Genomic DNA, 25120 nt, shown 5'->3' with positions numbered 1-25120 from the left:
TAATGGTGAAGCACTGCTAGGGAACAGCTACATTAGTTTGGGTCCTGGTGTCTGGGACTAGAGCCTGTGAGTTCCCAGGAGCAGGACCTATTGTCATTCTTCCAGAGTTGTAAGGGTAGAGCTCTGGTTTGAACGCTTAGGCTGATCTGTGTGAGTCCTCTACACGTGCAGGGGAGAAAAGTTTCAGGGAGTAGAAAATACATCCTATTAGCATTATTATCAACAGATACTTCAAAGCACCCAAGAAACGACAAATGACCACTTAAATTGTGTCACTTGACTTTGAAGATTATTGTTCCAAATAGAAAGATGATTCCTTGTTTCAATAGAAGACACTTCGGAGGTCCCTATCCTAAATAGTTCTGATTTATTCACAATATTTTAGGGATTCTGGTCTGGACCCCAGAGGTTGTCTTCAATTATTTTACTCCATTGACCAAGAAAACAAATCAGAAATAACCAAAATACTATAATGTTAAAAAAGTGTTTGGTGAAAGAAACTCAGGCTAAAAATAAAAAGGCAGTTTACTGAGTGGGAGGAGAGAAGTGGGAAGTAAGGGGAGGAGAAGACAGGTGAAAAGAGGAAAGAGGGAAGAGAAGGAAGAGAGGAAAGAAATGAAAGAAAAATAATGAAAGAAAAATAATCAAAGATTTGTGATTCAGTGCATGGATGAATGATGGAAGAGTTAATGCAAGACAGCGAAGAGTAGGAAGAACTATTTATTCTTAATTCTCTACTTATTCTTCTTATTCTTAAAAGTGGAGAACTTGGCAAACAGAAATGTGATACAATGCTACAGCGAAGTACATTGGTGGTCTTAAGGAAAGACAGAACTAAACATCCAAACCACAGAGTTAACAACACTGAAACCATAAGACCCAAACTTTAACAACCGAACTTGAAAAGGTGCCTGCTATGATGGCAGACTGTGGGGTGAGTAGGGGAGGGTTTAGGTGGGGGAGATCTGGGATGAACTCTGGATACACTGATGGATGGAAGTAAGTTGACACTGGTGGTGGGATTGGTTCTGGAACATTGTATATCTATGTTATCCAAACTATAGATAATTTTGTAAATCATGATTTTTTTTGCAGTATATAACATTTTATTTTTTAATGTTTTTTTTTTAAACAAATCTTTATGTACCATGATTACAAGCATGATTGTAGTTGGGTTTCAGTAGTAAACAGAATACCCCCCTTCATCAGTGCAACATTTCCACTACCAATACCCCTTCTTCCCCACCCCTGCTTGTATTCACGACAGGCATTCTACTTCTCTCATTCTTTAACATTATCATGCTAGTTGTTAGTGTAATTATTTCCCTAACAGCGTTCACCACTCTTTGTGGTGAGCTTCAAATTGTGAGCCTGTCCTACTGGCCCTCCCAGCCCTTAACTCTATTGTGTCTGGGCCTTATTACAGTATTGTCTTTAATTTTTCTTAAAACCCATAACTGAGGGAGACTATTTGTTATCTATGTTTTAAAAACAAAACAAAAACAAACCTATAATGAGAGTGTTTGACAATACTGACCTCTAGTGGTAAGAAGTGGCAAGTGGCAAGTCCTGAGGGAGCCACTTCCCTCATCTAGTGTTTCCATGCTCCATCCCTAATCTGCCATTTTGAGAGGCACATAACAAACTTTTGCAGGGTAGGCAACATTACCCATTAATTTAATACATTCTCAGGTAAGAGCAGGCAACAACCTGCTGAAGCTCTTCTTGGGCCCCCACCCCCTCATCTCCACTGGCACCTACTATGAAAGCATGGTTCAACTCTACAGCACTCAGCAGTCAAAGCAAGCTTGTGTGGCAGTCATGCAAGCCCCACCAAAAATAAAATACTTAGCCTTAGCCTCCAGTATTTCCAGGAGAGAATGTGGGACAAAAAGCCAAGTTTCAAAAGGCAAACCACCTTCCTGCTGTCTGACACAATGTGTCTCCGTGGGCAGTTTCCAGGGAAGGGAAAGACCTAATTATTCTAGCAGATATTATTGTTGTCCAGAGCTCTGGCCTGGAAAACGGCAGAGTTGGACCAAATCTTCTAGATTTGGACCCAGCCAGGGGTAGCCTTTTGCAGGACAGGAACACTGTTCCTTCTAGTCTGCAGTTTCTAGGATCTGACCATTTCTATGGCTCCCCAGATTCTGTCGTTTCCCTCAGACCAATCTCCATCAGGTTGCCATAAATACGACACCTCATAATTATGCTCTACTCCAAAGACTTCCTTGATGGGGTTTTGTGAGGTCCAGGATGTGAGAAGTGATTTGCTTTCTGTTGCCTTCAGCAACAGAAGAATTTGTCTTGCACTGAGCCAGAATCTGGAGAGCAATGGACATAGTCTGGGGCACTTCTCAGGCTTGTGGGGATCTACATTTAATTGCAGATGAATCTGTGGGGCCCCTAAGTTCTAAACAAGGAGAGAAGCCATTTTGTAAAGGGCCATATGTTGTGGATGTTTAGGCTTCTCTTTCTCAAGCGCAAGTTTCTATTAACATCACCCTGAAATACCTAGCCATACCAGGTAGCCAATCTGGAAAGTACACAAAGGAGCTGTAGGAAGGTATCCTTGACAAAAGCAGCACCTCCTCCCTATATAAATTGGTTTGTGACTTTGGGGAGGGGTTGCCTCCTTCAGGAGGCAGCCCTGGCTAGCTAGTTTGGGGCTTGTGGCTGATGGAATAAGTCTTGCTTTGCTTTATTTCAATTGTACAGTCTTATACTTTGACTCCCGGACCCTAAGAAATCTCAACTCCTTCAGGACTAAGTCAATTTATTTGTCTCTTGGAGAAGCAGGTGAGCCACCCAGGCTTTAAGACCTCTTCCACTGTGACCATGTCTAAGAGACTACTCTGGTTTTGGCCAGATAGATCTGATCTGACACTGAATACTATCTCTGATGCTAGACAGAAGTGAGTGACTCTTAATTCATCGCCATTTCTGTCATGTCAGAATGTCAATACTCAGGGCGGGGGATTTCACTTCTCAGCTCTCTCTTTAGTTGTCTTAAATCAAGGAGCTATCCATGGCAAAACAGAGCTAGTGAAGAACCTCTATTTGAAGGTTTCCCTTCTCCCAACATCATCTTTAGATATTACAATTTTCCACAAAAGACAAGAGCCAATTTCCCAGATGAACCTTCTTGTTTCTAAAAGTTGGCAGCCAACTCAACTTGCTCTTTCCTTTTCTCAAGTTATACTACATGGAAAATAGCAGCTGTCCTAGTTTCTGGATGTCAGCCCTAGAAACACTTAGGAATTAAGGATTACTTCTCTTAGAGATAGGTTTATGATACCTTGTGAAACAAAGTTCTATAATATTCTTATTTTGTTTTGTTTTTTAAGGCCATACCCGGTGATGCTCAGGGGTTACTTCTGGCTGTGTGCTCAGAAATTGCTCCTGGCTAGGGGACCATATGAGATGCGGAGGCCTGAACCAAGGTCCATCCTGGGTTAGTTGCGTGAAAGACAAATGCCCTACTGCTGTGCTATTGCTCTGGTTCCAAGTTCTATAATATTCTTAACAGGTGTGCCTTTCCACCTCTCAGAGCTGTTCAGTCAGGTTCCTCTCACTGTCTATCCCTCATTCTGGGGTGACGTGACAGAGCAGCAGAGTAGCCCCTCACAGGAGCCCCCACTCACCTAGCAGCTTGTGGGTAAGTGAGGAGTTAGGACAGGGTCCCAGAGCCAGCCTGGAAGAATCATTATGAGCCCCAGACAGCATTTGGGGCCACTCACCCAGAGGTCCTTATGTCCTAGAGGCCTGCATGGCTGGTCCATGATGCTTTCTGGGGTGGCAGCCGGGGCTAAAGCCCCAGGGAGGCTGCCTGATGGGAGAGTGAAGTGGTGAGACGCAGAAGGGAACAAGCCTGGGGCAGATAGCTGGGCCACTTGAGCCAGTGGGGACAGAGCAAGGAAGCCCACGGGGTGGTGCGGCCCTACCAGGGGTGAATGTGGGTTGGCTAGTTGAAGGCATGGGTGTCGAAATCTGCCCAGGGTCTGAGGTGCTGCTTTTGCTCTGACTTCAGGCAGGCGACTGTGCGTACTCTTTATACCCAATGAAAACTTACACACTTCCAAGTCATAAATATAGATAGACCACTTTGTTTTCGGACTCTGTCTTTGACGTGGTTTAAGAACTCTAAAGATCTCTCTTTTCTTATCCTCATATTCTAATGACCTTATCTCTGACTATCACTCAAGAGCATCAGCACCTTAGATCACACAATTTCCACTCGCTCAATATGGGCATTTCTCCAAGAGGAAAGGCAGTTCTGGGTGTAAACCCATCACACAGGGCAAAACAACAGGGTAGAGAGCAAACAGCCAGGGTCACATAGACCCTTTGCAGCAAGGGCCTCAGAGACCAACCGTGTAAATCTCCAGGTGTCTTTCAAATCCAGAAACCAGACTCAAAGTACACAGGAATGGCACTGTCCTGTAAATTCAATTTGTTGCTCATCATTCCTCTATCACTCTTATCTCAGTAAGGCTATCTTCTCACTATTACCAAGACAGTCTAACTTCTGACGTGTGTGTGTGTGTGTGTGTGTGTGTGTGTGTGTGTATGTTGTGTGGTCCAAGCGGACCACACAGTGAAAGTTTCCCAATCAGTGGGTTCTGATCAGCCTCAGGGTAAGCAGCTCAAATAAAACCAGCACTCAGCACTCACCAGAGACACTGTCAGGAGAGAGTGCAAGAGGAAACACTTACTAGAGAAGCTGGACCTGGAGTGGTGATAACTACCTGCTGGCTTGGAAGCCAAAGGTGATGGTGGGAACCTGGTGGAGTTAGTAGAGGAAAGTCGGGGTCGGCGTCTTCTGAAGAAGCTCCTCAGAAGCCCACACCTGAGAGATTCTACCAGGGTTGTTTTTCCCGACCCTGAGTGGCCAAACAGCTTCAGTTTGATTCTTGGCTGGAGGTTTTGTGTGGGTCGTAGTTGCTGAATGAAGAGCCCTCTATGCGTGTCCTGTACACAAAGAAAAGTGTCTTATTAGTTATGGGAAAGAAGCTCTTGAGCCAACTGCAAAGTCTGTCCTGTTTGCAATTGCTTACATAAGTAATACCAAATATTGGTTGCATTCATATATGCAAATGAAGAATAAGAAGAGAAAGACATTCAAAGACAATTCCATTTAATATATTGCCCTAAATCACTTAATGGAAGTCATGACACACTACATTACTAGTGACAGAACCAGAATCGAATAACAGAAATGGAAAATAATTCCATGATTTCCATTGGAAAGAAGAATTAACATCAAAATAACCATTTTACTCAAGCATTGTAGAAATTTAATGAAAATTCTATCAAGATTCTTCAAAGAACTAAAACTACAAAAAATAAATACCTTATTTTTTTTTTTTTTTTTGTGGTTTTTGGGTCACACCCGGCAGTGCTCAGGGGTTATTCCTGGCTCCATGCTCAGAAATTGCTCCTGGCAGGCACGGGGGACCATATGGGACGCCGGGATTTGAACCGATGACCTTCTGCATGAAAGGCAAACGCCTTACCTCCATGCTATCTCTCCGGCCCCTAAATACCTTATTTTGTATTTTGCACAATACCCAGTGATACTCAGGGCTTATTCCTGATTCTTCACTCAGGAATTATAGCTGGGAGGTAGTCAGGGGACTAAAGAAATGGAACTGGGAACTCATATTTGTGAGAAACTAATCTATAACAAAGATCCTGGATGCATAAAGTGGTGCAAGGAAAGGTTCTTCAACAAATGTGTTGGCAAACTGTATAGTCCTGTGTAAATAAATAAAACTGGCTGGTGTGATAATAAAGGCATTGCTTTGCACATAGCTGACCTGCGTTTTATTTCTGGCATTCCATCTGGTCCCCTTAACACTGCCAGAAGTGACTCTCAAGTACAGAGCTAGGTGCTAACGCTGAGCATTGCCAGGTGAGATCCACCACCAAACACCAAACTAAATGGACCCATAGCTCAACATTTATAACATAGAGATTGCAATGGAATCCATAAACTACACTGAGGAAAACAAGCAAAATTCTTCAGGATTGAAACTAGAGAGAGCGCACAGTGGGGAAGGCACTTGTGCCTTGTATGCATTTGAGCGGGGTTCATCCCCTGTACCCTATGTAGTTCCCCCACTAGGATTAATACATGAATACTGCCATGTATAGCACCCACCCCTCAATTCTTCAAACTAATTCTCAGAAATACCTTCAACGGAATACCACTTGCAAATGCATCTGTTTCTAATCCTTTGACTACTGATTTAAATATGGGGGGACATTGGTGGTGGGAAGATTGTACTGGTGAAGGGCGGTATATATTCTATAACTGAAATCCCAGTATGAGACTTTTTGTAAGCATGGTAATTAAATAATTAAAAAAAAAAGAAAAAGGTAAGAAAAGAAAAGAAAAAACTTTTCTGTAAAGGATTGTGTGGTTTCTATTGTGGCTATTGAGATATAAAGCCATACATACATACATACATACATACATACATACATACATACATACATACATAGGTGTAGTACATGTGCAATGCAACTGGTTGCCAGGTTATTGTTTACTAACCTCAGCTTACTCTCTCTGATATTTTGTTTATTTATTGATTGACTTTTGCCTCTTCTGCACTCTGAACTCTTCAGTACCTAGAGCAGTATGACACTTCTAAATAAATAGCTTTTAGGATATGGTTAGATATGGTTTCTGTTTTCTTTACTTGTAGCTTTTACTCTAGGCAAGTTAGTTTCACTTGCTCACCAGCAAAGTGTCAACAGATTGACTGATAAACATGGAAGGGCATCAGTAATCTAAACAGTCAGAAAAAGCATGGAGAAATCATGTTGTTAAATGCAATTAAACTCAACATATATAGGGCAGTGTTTTTATTATGTAATGAATATCGTATTGATTCGAGTATATACCCATGTATAATGCACACCCCTAATTTTCGATTAAAAATCGGTATAAAATTTAGTTTGGGCCACTGAGGTGGCGCTAGAGGTAAGGTGTCTGCCTTGCAAGCGCTAGCCAAGGAAGGATCGCGGTTTGATCCCCAGTGTCCCATATGGTCCACCAAGCCAGGGGCAGTTTCTGAGCACTTAGCCAGGAGTAACCCCTGAGCATCAAACGCGTGTGGCCCAAAAAACCAAAAAAAAAAAAAATTTTTTTTTTGTTTCACACCAAGCATTGTAATTGACAAAAAACATCGTTGAACACATGCGACCATGATAAAAATCATTTATTGACAACATAAACTGGTATAAACACAATACTGAAATAAAATTACCGGTAACAATATTTATTTAAAATGCTTCAAAGTCAGATTCCTCATCAGATACACCAAAGACTTGTTCCCATTCTTCTCGAGTTAATTTTTCATCAGTGTTCCAGTTGGCAGGAATGTCCTATTTCTCCAGTTTCTTCGCTTTCTTCTGAGTCTGAATTCCACAGCAGGTCATGTTCTGTGCCGTCCATTTTATTGCTGATGCCTGTCTTCCAAAAACTCTTGATGATCATTTCTTTTGGTCTGTCTTCCCATGATGAATTAACTCAGGATGTCACTAGAGATAGGCCAGGTTTCTTGAGTTTCTTATTTTTCTTTGCTCTGCTGCAGCCCGGAAAAGGCGCAGTGCGAACTCAAAATTAGCCTGCGCCCTCACTGGACTGGCCGCCACTGCCACCCCACCCCAGCCCTCGTTTATAATGCGCACCCAAACTTTGATTTTTTTTTTGGTAGAAAAATCTGTGTGTTATACTCGAATAAATACGGTAAATACAATTCTATCAGGATTTCCCAAAAATATTCCTGGGCACCTTTATTTACTGTCTGTTATATTGCTTAGAAAAAAACAAATATTTTTAAGTCAGATTATGTAAAATTTTATTTGAAGGGCAATTAAGTAAAATTAGAAAAAAACTTTTGTAAACCTCTTAAAAATTTTTAAGTATTTTTTTGGCAGAGTTCAATGACTACTCCTGGCTTTGTGCTCAGGGACCATTTGGGATGCTGGAGATCAAATCCGTGTGCAAGGGAAGTACCAACAGAACTACTGTTCTGGCCCAATTTCATGCATATTAATATAAAAAAGTAATCATAAAAGTAGAAACTAATGCAACCCAACTCTATGCTTTTTATCACAGGAACCACTTTTTGTTTAGGACAAGAATTGGTTTTGCTAAGGACCCTCAGAGTTCCTAGGTATGTCTGGAATGTTAATGTGGGCTTTGTTAGAGGTGGGGGGACGAGCACAGGGGAAAGTAGAAAAAGCAGTTGTTCCTTGTAAGAAGCAGACCTCTACAACCCAAGATGACTAGCTGTGGAGGATCTCGATGGTGTGCTTTAAAAGGAGGATGAAGGAAGTTAGTGCTTGCTGATTCCTGGAATGCAAATACTGCCAAGATGACTGATTTCTAGTCCCCAGTAGAAAGGCATTCAATATGCATATGGGAACAAATAACCGTGAAGTACTGACCAGCCTTCACAGTTGATAATTCAAATCTATGCAAATTGAGGCAGATACCAAATTCAGATTCTCTGGTCTCCATAAGCCTTGGCCTCAGCTACCTTCAGATATTATCTTCACTCACACTGCCTCATTATTTTCAGATCCCAAACAGGTATTTTTTTTTTTTTGGGGTCACACCAGGCAGTGCTCAGGGGTTATTCCTGGCTCCAGGCTCAGAAATTGCTCCTGGCAGGCACGGGGGACCATATGGGACACCGGGATTCGAACCCATGACCTCCTGCATGAAAGGCAAACTCTTTACCTCCATGCTATCTCTCCGGCCCCGGTATTTTTTTTTTATAGAATTTATATCTTTTTAAAAAAGATTGTGACTAAATATATTTAACAGTCAATTCTCCCCCCTTTCTGGCTAATCAGGAAAGTGAGTTTCAGTCCTTTGTGGAAATGACTATTGTAAAATAAAAATATCCACGAGTTGGTGAGACTGCCCCAGGCACTATTTCTAATCCCTTAGGTGGATGAGATTGAAGAAGTAGGGTAGTTGCAGGCAGAGAAATAATAAGCCAGTTAAAAGACTCATTGGAGTTAGCCTGTTTTTTATTTCATGGCCTCTCTCTGTCATGTGCTCTCACTCTGCCATGTGCTCATACAGCTATGTCTCTCTCCAGAGCCCAAAGCCAAACTCCTTTCTTTATTCAAACCAACTCCCAATCTCAGGTGGGGAAAGTCAAGTCAACTACAAAAGCAACTAAACAGGGGCTTTTACATCTCAAAGGAAGAGTTTAGGGAAAAAGGAAGTTGGGGGAAAACCTTTGTTTAAGCTTTTACCCAGGTTCACCTTACAGACCATTACAAACAAAATATGTAGGTCTTGATAAACACAAGGCGGAAGGGCCCCAGAAAGCTACTCAGATATGCCACAGAGACTGTGAGCTCCAGAAGGGAACAGACTGCTGAGAGCTGGTGAGGAACTGACACCACAAAAGTACTGAACCCACAGTAGAAAAAAGAGAAAGAAAACATTCTATTTCAGGTTTGCACTGATTAGTATTATGTTCGTCTTCTTGAGCATGACTTTACTGCAGGAACACCCCTCTGTCAGGGTTGCTGATAAATTACTAAGATCAAGGACTACACAGTGATTCTTACTAAAAATGACTCAAGGGTACCCCATCACAGTTGACTTGTGATACTCTAACTTCTGTTCCCAGGACCTGAGACATAGAGTGCATCATGAAGATTCTGTTTTTCATGGGGCTTAGAGCATCTAAAAGGATGTCATCAATAAACAGATATTACTGAGTGTGACAGTCATCTGAGGATGCAGTCCATACCGACAAAATGACTTTCACTACCACTGTGAGGTAGCACAATGCTTATGACTGAGGCACAGTTGCTGTAAAGCTTGTCAGTTCACCCAGCAAGAATGTGGCAGAGCTGGGATTTGAACTCATATGCTCTTGAATATGTACTCTCAGTCATTACAATATTCTGCTACTGAAAGCAAATTAAAATATATATATATATATATATTTTTTTTTTTTTTAGTTTTTGGGCCACACTCAGTAGTGTTCAGGAGTTACTACTGGCTCTCTGCTCAGAGATTATTCCTGGCAAGCTCAGGGGAGCATCTAGGATGGCAAGGATTGAATCCAGGTTGGCTGTGTGCAAGACAATTATCCTACCCACTGTGCAATCACTCTGACCCTAAAATGACGTTTTTCCCTTGACCGCTCCTTGGAGAAAAAAACATCATAGAACATGGGTTGTTGCATGCAAGGCAAACACCCTAGTTGCTCTATTATAGTCTGGCTCTGATCTTTTTGAAGTTTAGATACCTCGATTGTTAATATAATGCCCATCATGTCCTATATAATTTTGTTTGTTTGTTTTTGGGTCACACCCGGCAGCGTTCAGGGGTTACTCCTGGCTCTACACTCAGAAATTGCTCCTGGAAGACTCAGAGGACCACTTGGGACGCGGGGATTCGAACCGCTGTCTTTCTGCCTGCAAGGCAAACACCCTACCTTCATGCTATCTCTCTGGCCCCCCCTTTCTTCTTTGGTTTTTGGGTCACACCCGGCAGCGCTCAGGGGTTACTCCTGACTCTACGCTCAGAAATCTCTCCTGGCAGGATCAAGGGACCATATGGGATGCGGGGATTTGAACTACTGTCTTTCTGCATGCAAGGCAAACGCCCTACCTCCATGCTATATCTCTCCGGCGGTCCTATATAATCTTTTAAGAATTTTGTTTACTTTGTCTGAAATAAGTACAGCTGTCTTACCCTTACTTAAGCCACTATTTGTCCTTGAGATTATTTTTCAGCCTTTTGCTTCGTTTTGCTCCATGATAATTCAGGTCTCTTTTTAATAATCAACAGAAAATTGGATTCCATTGGTGAGTTCAGGTCTCTGACGTTAAGCAAGACTACTGAAATGTAGAAATTCATCACTATCTTTTAATATAGATTCTGGAAGTTTGTAAAGCTTGTATTTCCCTCTATGGCCTTCCTTTGTTTTCTTCCCCTATCTGCTTTCTATGAATGCCTCTTCCTGGTTGGGGCATTTAAGTTTTTTTTTTTTTTTTGCCTCAAGACTGCTATGTAAATCTATCCATAAAGTCTGAGTGTGTGTTCTTATTTCAAAGCAAGTGAGTCTTGAGAACATTGTATAAGGGATAAGTTCACCTCCCCTCCTTTTATTCATTATGTTTTTAGTATCTGACTATATTCTGTATCTGTATCTACTTTCATCCATATCCATCTACCTTATACAACTATTTCATATCCACTGTAACTCTACTATATCCATATCTTACTTTACTCTCCTTTCAAGATTCATAATACAAATATTAGTAATCTAGAAATTTCTCCATAGGCTTCTGGTATTATATGTATATCTTTTGTTTTGTTTTTAGGCCACACTTGGAGATACTCATGTTTTACTTGTAGTAAAGCTCTAGGGACCATATATAGTACAAAGGATTGAATCTGGGTCACCCAGATAGAAAGCAAACACCTTACCCACTGTATAACTCTCCAGCCCCTATTTTCCTTATTTTTAAGAATCACCTTTTCTTTAGTTGTTCTTTATTTAAATTTTCATGTATCAAAATTTTTTTCATGTATCTTGTCCTTAAGTCTTCTGATTTACTCCTGACTTCTGTCACTCACGGAGCATGGTCTTCAGTTCAGTGGCTTTTGATTGTAGTGTTTATACCCTCTCTCATTCTTGGCTTTTCTTCCTTTAAAGTATGTCTATTGTTTTCCCTGATTAATTGAACATCCTTTCATAATTACTGTGAAGTCTTTATTTGATATTTCACCTTATACATTTTGTATAATTGGGTGTTTATATGCTTTTCCAAGCTATTGTCTTCATCCATTAATTTTGTTGAATCCCTATAATTTTTTCTTTGTGTCCATATGTTGTGAGGTTTAGGAGTGAGGGTCTAGTTTTGTGCAGACCTGGGTATCAATCTAATGATCACATTCACCAATTTTACACAGATCAGTTGAGAATGGTTTTATGTTGTTCCTGAGCACTCTTGAAGCTTTGCACTTTTGACCAGCATTTGTCATTTGTGGTGTAGTTTCTGGTCCCTTACCCTGGCCTCATGGTCATAGTCCTAAAGCTTGGGCAGTAGTCACAGGAGAACTAACCTTTTTTATTCTCTTGAGTGAGTGACTCCATTTCTGGGTGAATATCTGCACTCAGATGCAGTGTGGGGGAAGGGTCTTCCAGATCAAACAATGCTGACATAGCTGTCTTGCTGTCATGGCCCATCTCTACTGTTAACCTGCTACTCTTCCAGGTTTAGATCCTGCCTTTGGTAGAGGCCTTTAAGGGGAGTGTTGAAAAGGGACCAAGAAAGCCTAGGGCCTGGAGAGGTTCAAGGTTCTGGACAACCTAGGGCCAAGGGGAAAGCCCAGGGTCTGGGAAAAACCCATTGCCTCAATAAAGACCATGAAACATACCTTCAGAGAATGCAAAAGCAAAGTGGGGTTTATTCCAGAGCTCTGGGGCTTCGGAAACAGCCATGTGGACTGAAATCGGAAGCCCCAGGTAATCCAGGAAGGTGTCTTTTATAGATTTAAGGAACCTCCCTAATCCAGGTTTAATCACAATGTCTAATCAGAGGGTGAGCTTGGCCTTTTTCAAAGAAAAAGGCGAGACACTTAGGAGAGGCTAGCAGAAGTCCATTCTTTTGCCCAAATATGTCAAGTTCCACTTAGGAGGGGCATTGGTTGATGATTACCAGGGTAACAGGCCTTTGCTGTCTCAAGGTGAATCCATTTTTAAAGTTCCTCTCAGTAGGGGTGTTGGCTCAAGGAGCATCAAGGTGGGGTGGAGAAAGGTTTAATAGGCAGCTATATTTTAACACCCATTTTCACAAATTCTCCCCTAACATTCCCCATTTTCACAAATTCTCCCCTAACATCCCCCATTTTCACAAATTATCCCCTAATAGGGGAAAGTTATATGATCTCATATAGAACTTCAGAGAGCTACTTCGCTAGCCAGCCACAGTTGTGCCTGTAAATCCCTCCTCTCCCTCCACAAAGGCTATGATGAAGCCAGATTCCTTATCCTCATTATCTGTAACCTCCTGGAGACTCTCATCTACTATATCCTTTACACTTTATCTGTGAGGTCATAGGAAGGTATAGAAATCATTTCTACAATCTTTTGAAGTTTAGAGATAGTGTAATTTCCTAGCATAAGCTTCATTGTGCATCTCTTACTCTATAGTTTAATGATCCAACCCAATTTTATCATTTAGTTTCACAATAGTTTACTACTTAGATTTATGGATCATTGGATGCATACAATTTTTATTGCTGCATTAAATAATGTTGAAATGAGCATCTAACTATACAGAAGAAACCGACTAGGAGCTTATATATTTATATAAGTTGATAACAAAACCACACAGGACAAGGGCAGGAGACATTTTGGTACTAACTCTCTCTCTAAAACCTCATTTTAGGCCTCCACTCTTACTTGCCATCTTTCTGGCAGAAAAATGGCCCAGCTCCTACCAAGCTCCAAAGCAGTGGCTGCTGACTCTTCCCAGGTAGTCTGGTCTGTGACATTCCAGAATGGCTGAGCGATGATTTCCCTTTTCTGCATGAAACCACAGCAGCTCAGCAACATACCCTATACCCTCTGACAGAAATGTCCCATGTCTGGGAATAAAATCAAAGAATATGAGTAATAAGCCTTCTAAGGTGAAACCAGACCAGGGGCTGATAACTATGGAATTATTTTACAAATTGTGATGGGCCATGATCTTCCACATTCACTCCATCACCAGAAAATCCAGCAGCTTTCACCAACACCTGCCATCTTCCAGGCAGATAAACAGCCCAGCTACATTACCAAGTTCCAAAAGAAACCAACTCTTCTTCTCCCAGTTGAGTCTGGGCTAATACTTTTGTGACATTCTCAGAATGGTTGGGGAATATTCTCCTTTCTGCATAAAACCACAGTGGCTCAGTGCCACACCCTATACCCTCTGACAGAAACAGTGCAGCCCCACAACTTATCCAACTACCAAGACACCAAATTTGTTTCATTATCTATAGATCTTGGAAAATTCAGCTGCTTGTGATTGTGCAACACATCAAAATTTATAGTAGTGTCAGCCCAGTAGCATCACAGGAAATCTAATGGGACAGTTTCATAGAAATCTGCCACGATCAGTGAGCTGAAACAGTAAAACATAAGGATCAACTAGCACCCACTATATCCAAGGAAGGTCTTAGCTATGGTGTGTAGTAATACCAAGGAAACATATAATAATTACTTCAAAATGACCCTTGTGATTTGTGTTTTGATAATTCTATTTGCCTTTGTGTTATAAAAACATTATGAAGTAAACTTGTTTCTGCTGGAAGGAGCAGGATATAGTTGTGGATGGAAAACTGGGGATACTGGTAAAGGGAAGATCACACTAGTGGTAGGACTGATGTTTGAACATTTGATGCCTGAGACAACAATATTACGGACAACTTGTTAAATAATGGTGTTATAATAAAAAATAATTTAAACCCTCATTTTATTGACTCTCATAGTTTATACTTTTATGTAAAAAAAGTTATCTTTTCCCTATTTTATGCCAACTAGAAAAATGTCTCACCTTCCGGAGTCTTGCAAGGAGCCCTGCTACATGCTCATGTTGCTCTGATTTAGCAAGATCTTCTGCTGTCTTTCCATCCTATTAGAAAAAAGACATTAGCTTTTCTCCTTAAAATAGAGAGCACAATGTTCCCCAAATCAGATTCACCATCTGAGGTAGAAACAGACATCAGAAAAAATGAGGTAGATGAAAGAGCACATCTTGAATTATTTCCCACTTATAGACACTAATTTTACTTGACTGTCAAGGGAAATAAAATAAGGTGCTGGAAAATATTCTACATTAATGTTTTAGGGTAAGTAATGACATATCTCAGGTCCAGATACTCTCTAATCAAATCTGGCACTTTAGTAGGTTGATTATTCAGTATTCTAAAACTCTTAACAATAGATAGCCACTGAAAAATTCTAGTCTTAAAAATTTAGGCCTAAGTCTTAAATTTTTTCCCCCTGTGCTAAAGAGATAGTACAGAAGTAAATGTGTTTGTCTTGCATTCAATCAATCCTGGTTTGACCCCTGGCACTGCATATGGTCCTGAGTGCAAGGCCAGGAGTAAGATCTGAGTTTACCATTAGGTGTGGCCCAAAGTGGAAAAATATAAAATCTTTTCTTTTTTTTTTTTTGGGGGGGGGGGTCACACCTGGCAGCACTCAGAGGGTACTCCTGGCTCTACGCTCAGAAATCACCCCTGGCGGGCTCGGGGGAACATATGGGATGCCGGAATTCGAACCACCGTTATTCTGCATGTAAGGCAAACGCCTTACCGCTGTGCTATCTCTCTCTCCTGCCCCGGAAATATATAAAATCTTTTCATGGACATTTCTTGGCAATCACATCAAGCTACCAGTAATTGTTATTTTGAATTTCTTCACAATATGTATTTTGTGTGAATTTAATATACAATAAAATTACTGGGAATTCACATTACTATAGATTAAAACATTTTGGTTCATAGACAATTTGATACTAAGATAGGGCTCACTAGTCCTTTGTGTTGCTTTTAAATTAGAGAATTTTCATAGGGTTGCCATTTCACACTAAGTAATTCATTCGTGTTGAAACCATAACTAGTCAGTTAGGGTATACAGAGTACCTCCTAATAACCCATGGTAAATCCATAATTTTCTTTTTTCTTAATCCTTAGAATAGTTTGTGGCATTTTTAAGGGACAGCAGTGGCTATTTACAAGGTTGAAATGGATGTTTCAGAAAGGATGAAATGTATGCTTGGGGGCAGTCGCCCTGATATTTTAGAAATAAAAACAATTTAAAAGTAGAAAAGATGAGAAGTATTTTTACAAATAAATAAAATAAAAATTTACAAACAAAAACAAGAAGCATTTTAGGCCATCTTTCAATTTTTATAAGTAGAAGTTAAAGTTCCTCAGCAACAGAAGCTTTAAGAAGCACAAATCTGTTTAACAGCATCCCTCATACTTTCTCAGTTGGACAAAAAGTGAGATGAGCAGGGGCTCCTGTAAGACTGGCATTTCTCAATGGTGGCACTTACTATTCTCTTGTGGGCAGTTATTTTGTGTCATGAGATGCACAAATAAGGACCCTACCACCAGATGTCAGTAGTATTTATTATCTTTTCTCCAGTCTCTAGATAACTGATACTACATAGAAAAATATGCCACAGGAAGGCAATTGCCCCAGTTAGGCTGCCTTTTAAACTCAGAAAGATACTTTAGACTTGCTGACACTTCTTTCTGGTCTTTGAATGTCCTCCTTTTTAAAACAATGGCTAGGAAAATCCTCACTGACAATATAATATATGTGATAAAACCCGAGAAGGTGAGAAAGCATGCTGTTTGGATAATTGGAGGAAATATGGCAAAAACAAGCAAAGGGCAAATGTCCTGAGCCAGTAAGATGAGTTTGAAAAATAAAGAGAGATCATTTGGCCACTGCAGAGGCATCAAGGGAATGAGAAAGAGCAAGAGATGGGTTTAGGTGGCACTGTGAGAATTAGATCTTTAGAAACTGCCCTCCACAAGAACCACTGATGGAAGTTCTGATCAAGTGGTACTTTATCTATTTTACGCTTGAACTGAGTGCTATTTTGTAGAGCTAAGAGAAAGTCAGACTTTTCTTTTTGGTGGTTTTTGGGTCACACCCGGCAGTGCTCAGGGGTTACTCCTGGCTCCATGCTCAGAAATTGCTCCTGGCAGGCACGGTGGGGGGGCGGGGGGGGGGGGAGAGACGATGACCATATGGGAGGCCAGGATTCGAACCGATGACCTTCTGCATGAAAGGCATGCTATCTCTCCGGCCCCGAAAGTCAGACTTTTTGTTTGAATTTTTATTTGGGGGATGTGTGTATGTTTGGGGGGGGGGTAGGATTTGGGATCACACCTTCCAGTGTTCAAGGCTTACGCCTGTCTGCTCATAGGTCACTCTAGACCAGGGGTCTCAAACTCGCAGTCCGAGGGTCATTTGCGGCCCTCTATACATTTTGTGGTCCTGCCCTAGAGGAATCTTTTTTTTTTGTTTGTTTTGTTTTGTTTTAGTTGTTTGGGTCACACCCCCCAATGTTCAAGGCTTACTACTGACTTTGCACTCAAGGATCACCCCAACTTTGCCTCCTGTGGACCCCAGGTAAATTGAGTTTGAGACCCCTGCTCTAGACAGTGTTCAGGAGTGTTCTGGTGTGTATGGTGTGCTGGAGTTTAAACTGAAGACATCTGTATGCAAAGCAAGTGCCTTAATCCCTGATTTATCTCTCCAGCCGCAAAGCCATTTTCTTTCTTTTTTTTTTTTTTTGGTTTTGGGCCACACCCGCTCAGGGGTTACTCCTGGCTGTCTGCTCAGAAATAGCTCCTGGCCCGGAGAGATAGCACAGGAGAGATAGCACAGCGGTGTTTGCTATTTCTGAGCAGACAGCCAGGAGTAACCCCTGAGCACTGCCGGGTGTGGCCCAAAAACAAAACAAAACAAAAAATCAAAACAAACAAACAAACAAAAGAAATAGCTCCTGGCAGGCACGGGGGACCATATGGGACACCGGGATTCGAACCAACCACCTTTGGTCCCGGATCGGCTGCTTGCAAGGCAAACACCGCTGTGCTATCTCTCTGGCCCCCCCAAAGCCATTTTCTAAACAAGAAAAAACAACTGTGATCAACTGTTCTCTACATTCCCAGGGTCCATTTTTATTCCCTCCCTGAAAGCAATAGCATCCTTAAGTGGAAAAAGCATATAAGGAAAAAAAATATCAAAACACCTAATTAAAATCGCAAAGGCACAGTTGTGCAAGACAGGAAAAAAGAAGGCTAGTGGGAAACAGCAGGCATTCCTGGCATTGTAGGCCTAGAGGAATGGAAAGTGGGTGAAATATTAACTAGAAATTACCTTTGTGTGGGCAAATGTTTATGTAACAGTACTGGAGGAGTAGAAATCTAATAGCTTCTCTGCCTCAAAATAGAGTTGCCAAGCAATACCTTGCCCTTATTCCACTGAGATGTCAGAAGTTTTTAATAAATTTTCTTGCCAGAAGCGTTTACTTACCAAGGTCAGTGCCTCCACACTGGCACCCGTCAAGCAGAGGTAACGAACCACGTCCAGAATCCCGTTGTTGGCAGCAAGGTGTAGGGGTGTCCGACCATACTGAAAGAGACAAAATGATTCATTAGTGTTCTAATAATTAGTGCTGGGCATGATATTTATGAAGTCTATTTTATTGGGCCAGCATAGTGTAACATCCCCCAGAAAGGAGCAGTAGATGTGGTTTCTATTCTACACAAACTTGCTAAGAGGGAGGCAAACCAAGCAGAATATTTTCATGTATTTTTCTGTGATAAGAATAATCCCAAAGAATAAAACTGTGGGAGGTTTCTCATAAAATAATTAAATGAAGTTTATTACTGTGCTTACAGAAAGAGGCATGAGTCAGAGTTGAAGGTCTAAGTTCCAATAAGAGATGTACCACAACATCACAAAGAACAAGAACAACCTGTGATGGCAGGGATGTGGGGGGAAAGGAACACTCATTCACTGCTGGTAGGAATGCTGACTAGTCCAGCCATTCTGGAAAACTATATGGAGATTCTTCAAAAAACTGGAAATTGAGCTACCATATGATCCATATATACCACTCCTAAGGATATACCGTAGGAATACAAAAACGCCTTCTGCACACCTATATTCAATGCAGTGCTCTTTACAATAGCCAGATTCTGAAAATAACCTTGATGCCCTTCAACAGATGAATGGCTAAAGAAACTATGGTACATATACAAAATGGAATATTATGCAGTTATTTGGAGAGACGAAGTCATGAAATTTTCCTATACATAGATGTATATGGAAACTATTATGCTGAGTGAAATAAGTTAGAGGGAGAGAGATAAACACTCACTCATCTATGGGTTTTAAGAAAAATAAAAGATATTATTGTAATAATGCCCAGAGACAATAGAGATGAGAGCCAGAAGGACTGGCTCATGCTATGAAGCTCACCACAAAGAGTGGTGAGTACAGTTAGAGAAATAAATACACTAACAACTATAGGACAATGTTAATGAGAGAAGTAGAATGCCTTCTTGAATAGGGACAGGGGATAGGGGAGGAGGAATATGGGGGCACTGGTGGTGGGTATGTTGCACTGGTTAAGAGGGGTTATTCTTTTTATGACTGAAATTCAACTACGAACATGTTTGTAACCATGGTGCCTAAATAAAGATATTTAAAAAAAAAACTGTACCACAGACTAAATTTATATATATCAAGGGAAAAAGAAGATGGAGAGTCAGAAGTTGAAAACATTGTCATGAAGAAATTCCATTCCAAGGTCACTCCTGCCAGTTTTATTTCTGTAGTTCCTAAGTTGTGTGCCAAGGTGCCCCTGAACATATTTATGATTGAGTTTCAGGCTTACATTGTTCCAACACCAATCCTTCAGCAGTGCATACTATTCTCCACCAATGGCCCCAGTTTTCCTTCCTTCTCCCAGCCTGCCTCATGACATGTACCTTTTCTTTCCCTCATTATCCTAGTGTTCTCTTCCCTAACTTATTCCTCCCACCTGATCCTAGTGTCAGGCTTCCTACTGAAGACAAATTCTCCTGCTCTTTAAAAGCAAATAACATCTTAAGAAAACCAATGTAGGTTAGGAAATAGGGTGGTTATGTCGAAGCTGAGTCCAGGGCATGAGGAGTGATGAGGTGTCCAATGGACACTCATTCTGTAATATGTAAATATTATATAAGATGGAAGCACAAGCTTTTGTTTTCTTTTTTATTTATCCGAACTATTTACTCAAGGACATATTAAATTAATCAAATAGCTTAACTATTAATAACTGTAAAAAAAACTGTTCTATAATTAAATAAAAAATTAAATAAAGAAAATGCTGACAGAAATACAACAGTAGTGGGAGATTTTAACACTGTACTTTCATCACTAGAACATATCAAGTATATAGAGTCTGCAAAAATAAACAAGTCCTAACTGAGAAGATAAAAAAAAACTGGGATTGATGGACATATACAGGGCTTTCCATTTTCCAAAACGGAATACATATTTTTTCTGTAGTGCACATGGAACATTCTCCAGGATATTTCACATATGAGTATTTAACTTAAATATACACATTATAAATATGAAAATCAAATACAATAACTTCTCAGACCACAGTGCCATGAAAGTAAATATTAATGACATGAAGAAGAAGGGAAAACCTCCACGCTTGGAAGCTAAGCAAAACAATCACAGACAACAAATGGATCACAGAGAAAATCAAAGAAGAAGTAAAATTCCTTTAATCTAATAATGAAGATTCATGTTATCAGAATCAATGAAATATGGCAAAAGCTATACTTAGGGGAAAATTCATAGTAATTCATATCTACCTTCAGAAAAAATAAAAACCCAAATAAATAATCTAAATTCACATATCAACCAAATGAGCCACAAAAGTGGTAGAAGAAAACAATAAAAACTAGAGAAACTCACTGATATGAAAATGAAAAGTAATACAAAGAATCAATGAAGTTAGGAATATGTTCTTCAAAAAATAATTAAGATCGATAAACCTTTAGGTAGACTCAAAAGGGAATAAAAGTTCAAATAATTTGGCTCACAGATGAAAAGAAAAAAATTAGAACAAACTCCCTAGATATTCAAAATATTATAAGAGGTTCCTATGAACCACTTCAGGCTATTAAGCTAAGAGCCTATAAGTGGACAGATTCTTAGATTTAAATAATCTGCCAAAACTAAATGAGGAAGAAGAAAGCTTGAAGAAGCCAATCAGAGACATGGAAACTGAAGCAGTAATTAAGAATCTCTCCCAAGAACAAAAACCTCATTCAAATAGGTTCAGTAGTGAGTTCTGAACATTCATAAAACTGTCTCTTAAGCCCTTCCAAAATATGAAAGAAAGAGGAATCTTTTCTAACACCATCCATGAAGACAGGGCAAATTTAAAATTGAATTAATCACATAATATGCAGAAGGAATAATTTTCTTGTATACATATAGATATTTACAACTGTTTCATATGTTGAAAAGGTCAGTTGACCATAAAATTTTCTTGGAATCATAAGCAAACACTTATGTTCTTTCCAGAAACAAAATTACTCATATCTCCTGGAAATCTACCTTCTCTAAATGAACAAACAGAAAATGTCCCACAGCTTCATTTAAGGTTACTACTTCTGCCTAAGATTGTTGGTTGCAGGGGAGAGGTGGCAGAGAGGAACAACATGGGCCAGTATTTCTCACTTTGGAGAACACTGGCCTAAATTATTTTTAGGAGAAAAAGAAGCTATTAATTCAATTTAGAAGTAGCATATTTTAAAAATATTTAAAAAAAAACTATCTAAGAGCAAACAATTATTTACCTTTAATTTTAATTACCCCAAACTGTTATTCCTTAGGTCTTACCAAAACTATTTTGCACAAACTGCTAGTATATTATCTCTCACCATAAAATTCTCAATGTGGTCATAGGGATGAAGTTTATTAGACTATTGGGTCTCTTCCTGAAGACATATTATTCCAGAGAGATGCTCTACTTTGTAACAGGTTCTCTGACTCCTGTACCATGTTTTCTGATTGTATCATGTTCTGGAATACACAGAAACTTTGTGTATTTGTTTATATGTATACATATACATATATACAATCATCAAGAACACCAAAATGTATTCTCATATATATTTCATTTTCTTCCTAGTTACTAGTTCATAATTGTCAAAAGCCTTGAAATTTCCTGTGCTCAGAGAAATAAAAGTGGCTTTTATTGTGTGAAATGACTTTTGAAAGCTCCTAAGGATAGAGGAAGATTCCAAAGAACTAACAAATTCATAAAAGAATATTTCCAGGAGTCAGGAGAAGGGCTTACAGCTGAAGACTTCAATTCAATCGACAATGAAGTTTAAGCTTATAAATTGTAGCTATGCAACTGAGCCCCATATAAAACCAAAATAAGAGGGCTTCGTCTATCTTATAGTAAATTAATGAACCTGAAGAGAATGTATGACAACCTGACATATATCTCAATCCTTCTCTTTTCTATTTTTCTTTTCTTAGTCATACCGGGTGCTTCTCAAGACTGACTCCTGGTTCTATGCTCAGAGATTAGTTCTGGTGGGCTCAGAGATCATACAGGTTGCCCAGGCTCAAATTCAGGTTTAAGGCATGCAAAGCAATGACCCTACCTGCTGTAGTATCTCTCTGTAGTATTCCCTCTCTTTTGTTGTCCTCCTCATCTCCTTCCCCACATTCTCATTTCCCCCTCCTTCTCTAGGTGCTTTTTAAGGCTACCCAGCCTTAGAAATATAAAAAAGAGGTTGCTATGCTGTCAATACTTGAACAACAAAGAAATGTAAAGAAACACTTTGCACGAAGAGATAAATATGAAAGAAGCACTGGTTTCTCCAGGATCTTTTCCATCATATTTTACCTTGTTTGAGATATCCACACTGCAGTTTGCCTCACAAAGGGCCACCACAATTGGAACACTGCCATCTTTGCAAGCCACATGGAGTGGGGTGTTGCCATGTCTATCTTGGAAATCAACAGAGCATCCTCGGCTGATGAGAGTTTGGATGACCTCCATTTGACATCTTCTAACAGCAAGGTGAAGAGCGATGTGTCCATCCTGAAACAAACATCAAAGAATGCAAGCATGTTCCTCAGGCATCTGAACCTGGCCATATCCAGGTGCCACTGTACCAAAGGGAATTGAGATCACAAACTTTAAAGGATTACAAACTATGAAGTTATTCCTGAAGCTGGGGGAGACATTTCAGATATTCTACTTTGAATGATTATACCAAGTCGGCTATCAACTTGAATCTCAGCTTGGTCAGTAAATTCAAATAGAAAAACTACACTTGCTTAATTAAAAAAAAAAAAAGCGCAAATTCAATGTCCCCTCAAACAATTGAAAACTTCCATTTACAGTATGTAATAATAAAATCTGGCTCTATAATTAGAAAAAAAGAAAAACTACACCTTAGTCTCTGAATTTATAGGATTTAAACAATTGTTGGTACCCACTGGTCTGTATTATCTTGTATTTAAAAATACTGAAAAGCATCTGCTCAGCAATTCTAAGTGGAGACCTTATTGTTTTATTATATGCTGAGAAACTGAGGCAGCAACACGAAGGAATATCATATATATATATATATTCAGGGAATAACCATTTATATTCAGAGGATAACCATGTAAAAAAGAGACCAATGAAACTAGCTGAGTTTTTGCACCCCACAATGCCCAGCCTGGGTATTCCTTACATTGAATTAGATTATATTCCATGTTACTGAATGCCCAATGAATGAGTTCTGAGACCTGGGAAAAGTTTGGAAACATTTCTTGAACTTATTGATCCGATGGTTCCTTAATCTCGGCACACCTGACATTGCAAGGTTATCCCTGTGAGCTGTAAACTTTACTATATGCCATCACTACTACTCCTGGTGGGATATGAAAACAATGTCTCCAGTAATACCATTGTTCCCAGGTGACAATGTCACCTTCAGCTGAAGGGTTAAGAAAATAACCTAAGTGTGTAGATACCAAATAAACTACAGTGTCCCAGGTCTAACTATTTATAGTAACATCAAAGCTTCATCTAAATACAAATTCACAATAAAAATAGATTATGCTGGATTAAAAACTACAGAAGTTATTCCTGAGGCTGGGGGAGACACTTCAGATACACAACTTTGAATAATTATACCAAGCTGACTATCAACTTGATGAATCCCAAATTGATCAGTAAACAGCTCAAGAGGTAAAGCCTATGCCTAATTTTATGAGACTGTAAGTTCAGTGCCTGGCATCAAATAGTTGTCAAACACGAACGACCCAAACCATCGATTCATCAGGACACAAGAAACAAACCATTAAGTGTTGGAACAGGACCCAAAGATCCCAAAAAACCACTGAGAGCAATGAGTAATTTTTTTTTAAAGTAATAATGGACTGGATTTGTTCAATTAAAAGAGAAAGTTTTGGTCCAATGTTGAGATTGTCAGAGAGGAGTGCCAATTTTAGTCCTAAATGAGAATTATTTTGGGTGCAGTGCTATCAACTAAAAATATTACCAAAAAAAATCTATGTAATCTGACCAATTTATAAATTTTGTTACATTCACCAACAAACAGGAATAAACTAGATTCTGTTCTAATCTAGAAAATTTCACAAAATCATTGAAACAGAAAAGAAAAATAGATAGGAACAAAGAGAGAGAACAGAGATGTAGATGCATTCCTTGCAAGCAGCCACCCCTCATTTGGTCCCTGGCATCATGTAGTCCCACAAGTAATGTTGGGTGCAACACTGGAAGCCCTCAAGCATAGCTGGAGTGGCCTAGATAATCCTGTATTATTATTGGCTTCTCACAGAGTGAGAATTACTGGGTCATTTCCAGGCATTCTGAGTACCTGTGATAGTCTCCCTTCACACACTCCCGCCAAAAAAAAAAAAAAAAAAAAAAAAAAAGGATAAATTATAATTTGCTGCATTTAAATTTGTTATCATGTATAAACAAACTGATGAATCCTACAGTTGCAATAGCTACTCTTAGTAAGTGTAACATATTCACCCACAAAGCACCTTATCTGAAGCATTAAGATCAGCTCCATGTTCAATCAGACATTCTACAATGTCATGGTAGCCCCTGGCAGAGGCTGTCAGGAGTGGGGTCTCTCCTTCTCGGTTCTTAATATTCACATTGCAACCAGCTTCACAGAGGACTTTGGCTACTGGGTAGTAACCATGCCATGCAGCACAGTGCAGAGGACTTTCTTCTTCCTGCCCAGGGAGTCAAACATATAGAGTAGGAAAAGGAAGTAATAATGAAAGTAAGTAAAGGCACAATTAGCTTCCCTCAAGTTCAAGAAAACTGTTGTAAAGGCAACAGAAAAAAAAAAACATCTTACAGCATCTTATTGTAAAATCTAAAATAAAAGACATGGGTCTAATGTCTAGATTTCATTTCTTTTTCTCCTCAACACTTGTGTGCTGGAAGAATTTAGGTTGCATAGCATGATTGATTCCATTGACTC

At 39.7% G+C, this 25120-nt stretch overlaps 1 protein-coding gene across 1 annotated transcript in view; it reads right to left on the bottom strand.

Annotated features, from left to right (window-relative positions):
* Nucleotides 1-25120, bottom strand: part of DAPK1 (death associated protein kinase 1) — a 185594-nt gene that overhangs the window by 16670 nt on the left and 143804 nt on the right. Inside the window, exons 15-19 of the mRNA XM_049784131.1 lie at nt 24669-24866; nt 22507-22704; nt 18108-18206; nt 14599-14676; nt 4749-4971 (exon numbers count right to left, since the gene is read on the bottom strand). Coding sequence (XP_049640088.1) covers nt 4749-4971; nt 14599-14676; nt 18108-18206; nt 22507-22704; nt 24669-24866 — 796 coding nt within the window. The remainder of the gene's footprint in view (nt 1-4748; nt 4972-14598; nt 14677-18107; nt 18207-22506; nt 22705-24668; nt 24867-25120) is intronic.

The sequence above is a fragment of the Suncus etruscus genome, chromosome 1 (assembly GCF_024139225.1).
Source record: "Suncus etruscus isolate mSunEtr1 chromosome 1, mSunEtr1.pri.cur, whole genome shotgun sequence".
Classification (NCBI taxonomy): domain Eukaryota; kingdom Metazoa; phylum Chordata; class Mammalia; order Eulipotyphla; family Soricidae; genus Suncus; species Suncus etruscus.
The sequence above is the reverse complement of the archived record's forward strand: the minus strand, read 5'-3'. Positions and strand labels throughout refer to the sequence as shown.